General features: G+C 32.1%; 1 protein-coding gene across 1 annotated transcript; it reads right to left on the bottom strand.

The window, feature by feature from the left end:
- Nucleotides 1–459: 459 nt before the first annotated feature.
- LOC110030117 (nucleolar complex protein 2 homolog) lies at nucleotides 460–4532 on the bottom strand (the record flags this gene model as incomplete). The annotated part of the gene is given in 6 exon segments (XM_020732696.1): nucleotides 460–528; nucleotides 680–994; nucleotides 1710–2234; nucleotides 2323–2394; nucleotides 4204–4274; nucleotides 4374–4532. Coding segments are annotated over 6 exon segments (1077 nt in total), but the record flags the coding sequence as incomplete, so codon positions are not given.
- Between the last annotated feature and the right edge of the window lie 451 nt (nucleotides 4533–4983).

Here is a 4983-nt window from a genome sequence, read left to right as displayed (position 1 = left end):
ACCTACAATGGATTAGTTTTGGGTTTATAATTAAATGATTAAAAGACATTTAAGTTGAGTGGAACTTTTAGGTACTTATTAAATAGTTATTGAACCTTAAGTAGACTTATATCCCTACAAATAGCCTCCATTTAAATAATAAGGGGATAAATGATATGAAATGAGAAACCCCTCTTCCCGAGGAGTTCTTTTTTCCCATCCACGTCTCTCAATCCTACATTTTCTTGGAGTTGTTGGAAAACTACCATCACCATTTATGCCTCCTCAATCTTCTGGGGTTGAATACCCCACAGTTTGTTTTTTCATTAAGGAATACTATGCTAATAATCTAAACAATGGTAATATATATACACCGGTTAGAAAATGATATTTTGCAAAGAAAAATAACAGATTAGTCCTGCATGTACCCAAAAAACAAGACAAAAGATGCACAATGCATAATATTTAGCAAGTGCTAACCTCAACTTGTTTCTTTGAAGGCTTACTGCTCTCTTGCTGATTTTTTCCTTTCTTTTTCCCTTTCACTGCCTTTAGGAAGTAACAACAATACAAGTTAAGCCCTGTAATAAAATAAATAACTAGGCATTTCCTGGTCAAAATGGCTGATTTGAACTCGAAAATGTTGAAACAAAGAAACTCATTATTTCTTCAAATTAGAATGATGATGGTTTAAAATCACCTGAGGCCCCCTTTCATTGATGGAACCGCGTAATACCACCGCTAATTGACGAATAGAGACAAAGGCGTGTTGATATGCGCTTATTGTGTCCAAACCATATAATTCGCAAATACAATTTCCAAGAAAATTGATGTGTTGTAATTTTGACCTAGTAAGATGTTTTGGTAGTTTGCAATTCATCACATAGGCCTTATACACTCCTTTCAGGCATGATTCAAGACAATCCGAACCAAGCCGCACACATAAGTCTCTCAGGAATAAAAAGGAAACCACCGGAAGTGCACCTGTTCCTGTACCCCATGTATGAAGTACAACCTGCAAGAGACTTTTATTAAGAAAATGAGTAAAGTGCCAAAATAGTCCCCTGACTAATTACTGACTAATTACATGTCTGAAGTACAACCTGCAAGAGACTTTTATTAAGAAAACGAGTATAAGTGCCAAAATAGTCCCCTGAATAATTACATGTTATGTCATTTTAGCCCCAATTTAGCCCCAAAAATTATAAAAGTGCCAAACTAGTCCTTATACTCTTTTAATAAGGGTTAAATTAGTCCCTCCTAGAAGACTTTTAGCCCATATTAAAAGAGCATGGAGACTAACTTGACTCTTTTATAAATTCTGAGACTAAAATAACAACTAAGAAATACTCAGAGGACCATTTTGATACTATACTCTTTGGAATAACATCATTGAAAGAAAAAAAGGCAGTCTTGATCTTTTAAAAAAGGGAATATTATATATGTACTACACAATTTTTATGAATTTACATATACAACACCTAAAGTTTGACATTTACATGTATACGACCTTTCTGCTATAAATTTACACATAAAAAGGCAGTTTTGACATTTAATGGTTAGTAAAAGTGACATTTTTGATGTGATGTTAAACATTTGATTGTTATGAATGTATATATTGAAGTGTATGTGTTAGATATGTAAATATGTAAAGATTGTATGGTATGTATGTAAATGTCCCTAAAAAAGACATTCAAAATAAAGAGAAAGAGACGTAAATTCCCAATTACCCGAATATATTTCCTTAAGAGGACTGGAAATGCCGCCAAAAACACTACAGATGCTTTGAGACGTTTCAACGTAAAGGAGATCATCTGCTCATCGGTCATTTCATTTAATATATGGAGCGCATTACCTAAATATAACCTCAATAAACTCCCATGAGACTTCCAAGCTTTAGTAGTCATTAGATCAAGTACTGTTTCCTTCTTTCCTCCGGTGCTCGGGGCTTCCAAAAGTTCACGTAGAATTCCATCCATCTCATTTAGAACAAAAACCATTATTTTGTTGAACACACTACTGGAAAGTATGGAAAACTTCTGTTCTGAACCATCATTGGCATCGTCGCCATGATGGCATGCTGTCCTGAAAGCTCGAAGCATGGATCTGATAGATCCAAGACTTCTGTTCTGTTTAATTGCCGTGCACCAGGAGTCGATATTTGTGGTGGTGATCACTTTGGGCGATGGTGTTTGAAAAGTCTCTGTAGTAAGTTTAGAATCCACATCGTCCTCCAAATCAGATCCTTCGTCATCCTTGAAAAGCAAAGTAAAGGACAGGTCGATTTATCCAGTTTCATATATATACAAGTTTTTATTTCTAATGGAAAAATATGAACAGTACTGTAATATCTTCAGCATTGAAGTCCAAGAGCTCTTTATCATTTTCTTTCAAGTACTGATAGAATTCTGGATCCTGCATGTAAGAAAGTAACACCACATTGAATTTATCATAATAAGATACAAAAAAAAAAGAGAATTTCATGAAATAGATTAAGAAGTAGCAAAAATATATTTCAAATTTTATTCGTAAAAAGAAGTTACTCATGTAAGAACAAAGAGGTATAACAAGTTTGGATTAACTGAATTATGAGTTTGAGTTGTTATTTGGAGGCAAAAATTTTAAGTATAACATAATCAGCTGCATAGATAATTTCACTATATCTGCATTGAATAAAAATACACAAAGGACCTTTAAAAAATTTCGAGCTCATTCAGTAACTTTTTGGATTTCAAAGAAAACAAAAATTCATTGAGGTAATCTCACCATGGTTTATGAACAACTACCAATAAGTTGATATTGAATGAAGAGATTATATAGTTTAATCACACCAAATTTTGGTTAAGTTTGATAAATGCTAAAAGCAAATTCATGATTGATTATAACATATATAAGATTTAGGGGATTTTTCCAAAACTTGTAAATGCAATAGAAGCTTTCAAAGGGCAACTCATTTTTAAGCTCAGATTGAGCTCAATAAAACATAAATAAATCAACTTAAACTAGGAAATACTCTACTCAAATCATCTTCTTCACATAGTTATTTTTTAATTGTGTATGCATAAAACATTTGCAAAGGAATGCAAATTAGATCTTTGACATCTGAATACAAAATGCCTAAATGATTGTAATGGACTAAGCACCATATCAAAAAGAATCACATGCTGATAGACACTGTCATCAGGACCTGATTAAAAATAAAAGATTAAAAAATATTACTTCCTGAAAATGATTGGAGCAACTTTTGTGTGCTCTGAGATATATAACTAGAAGCCCGCCCTTATACAGACATTTATTTCATGCTATCCCAACTTTCCTCTCTATTCCTTTTTCACAAAAAGCTATCCCTATCCCAACTCTCTATTCTTTTTTTACAGGTTCCATTAGGACTCTTTAAAAAAAATGTTGAGTTCAATCTATAAATTTCATATTAGAAAATTGATACCTGGAAACAGTGCTTCATCCAATTTGGATTAGAATTTCTTAAGCCTCTTAAAAAAAAGGTAGTAATCAAAGAAAAAAACTTCATTTACAGAGGGTTTTCTCTAAATTCTTATGAAGGTCGTGTTAACCTACATTAATAACAGTTTAAAAAGCGCATTACATCAGAAGTTTATGTTACTAAAATTATTCATTGTCCAGCATGAATCCAAACTTAGCATTTTGCTCAAGAGCAATCTATCACGCCTAACCGTTTCTTTCAGAAAAAAAAAACACTAAAAGAAGGCCAAGCATAATGGAAACAAAAAAGAAAATTTTAAGTATGTATTACAAGTTTAATCACACAATAGGAAGTTTTAATTTGGCTTAAATCAAATTCTACAAGCCATACAAGTACACATTACAAAAGGTTCCAAAACCAAGGTGATCAAACTTCAATCACATTTTGGGGGTTTGAAATAGCTGCGGACTCAACAAAAGGAACTTAAATCATCAAGATGGCCTTCAAGGAGCAATTGCTTGGTATTGTTATATTTTGTTCCTCCTAATGAAATATCCTTTCTTGAGACAAAATTCTAGAAAAGCTAATGAAATATCCTTTCTTGAGACAAAATTCTAGAGAAGTTCAACCATTCCGTACAAATTCTAGAAAAGTTTAGCAACAGAATCAAATCATTTTAGTATCATTTAGATGACAATAATAAAACATAAAAAAAAAATTATGGTTTTTCTTGGGATTTTGTCAACTTCCAGCCTTAGCAATACAAAGAAAAAAACACCTACCTTTTCTTGAAGCCTTTGTAATTGCTTCACATGATTCGCTGCAGTTTGTCGTAACTTTGGCAAGCTTTCTCCTGCGTTAGAGTTGCAATTTTATTGTTTATATCAAGAAAACCGCAAAATAGATTCATCTTCAACAACCATCACATTGTATGATGATAATTATTGCTCACCTGAATCCACCAGATCAGACATCATCAAATTCGATAGACCTGAAGCTCGAACTTTTACACCTCAAATTCTAACAAAAGCAATTGAAATCAAGTAATTAATCAAAAACTTAACATCAATAAAAACAATCAGCAAATGACATTGCTACCCAATATCACTACATTGCCCACAATTCTCACTGCAACATGCATTTCCCTAAGAAGAAATGGATTTTAAGAAGGATACAAGAAATAAATTATATTGAGTGAATATAACAAACAATATAGTGAAATATATAATAGATTGATTCAAATGGAAGCATGTGCTATGAAATTGAGATCTTAAAGCATACAAATTTCAAAGAAATGTAAACCAAAAAACTGACAATGACGATGCCCTCTATCGATTCCATGGGAAACATTAGGTCCTCTGCTAAAATGTAAATTCATAAAACGTTAAGATTATAATAAATTTGAGATATACCATGAAACACAGAATAAACAAGATTTATGACTTTACAGAATTTCAGTTCTCCATTTTTATTATTTGGAAATATTTAAGTTAAATGAAAGCAAAACCAATCAATATGATTATTGTTGCTTGAGATGTGTTTATTTATATAATTGATCTGAT

This window comes from Phalaenopsis equestris, unplaced genomic scaffold (genome assembly GCF_001263595.1).
Source record: "Phalaenopsis equestris unplaced genomic scaffold, ASM126359v1 Scaffold000659, whole genome shotgun sequence".
NCBI lineage: Eukaryota > Viridiplantae > Streptophyta > Magnoliopsida > Asparagales > Orchidaceae > Phalaenopsis > Phalaenopsis equestris.
Note: the sequence above shows the minus strand (reverse complement) of the source record. Positions and strands in the feature narration are given on the sequence as shown.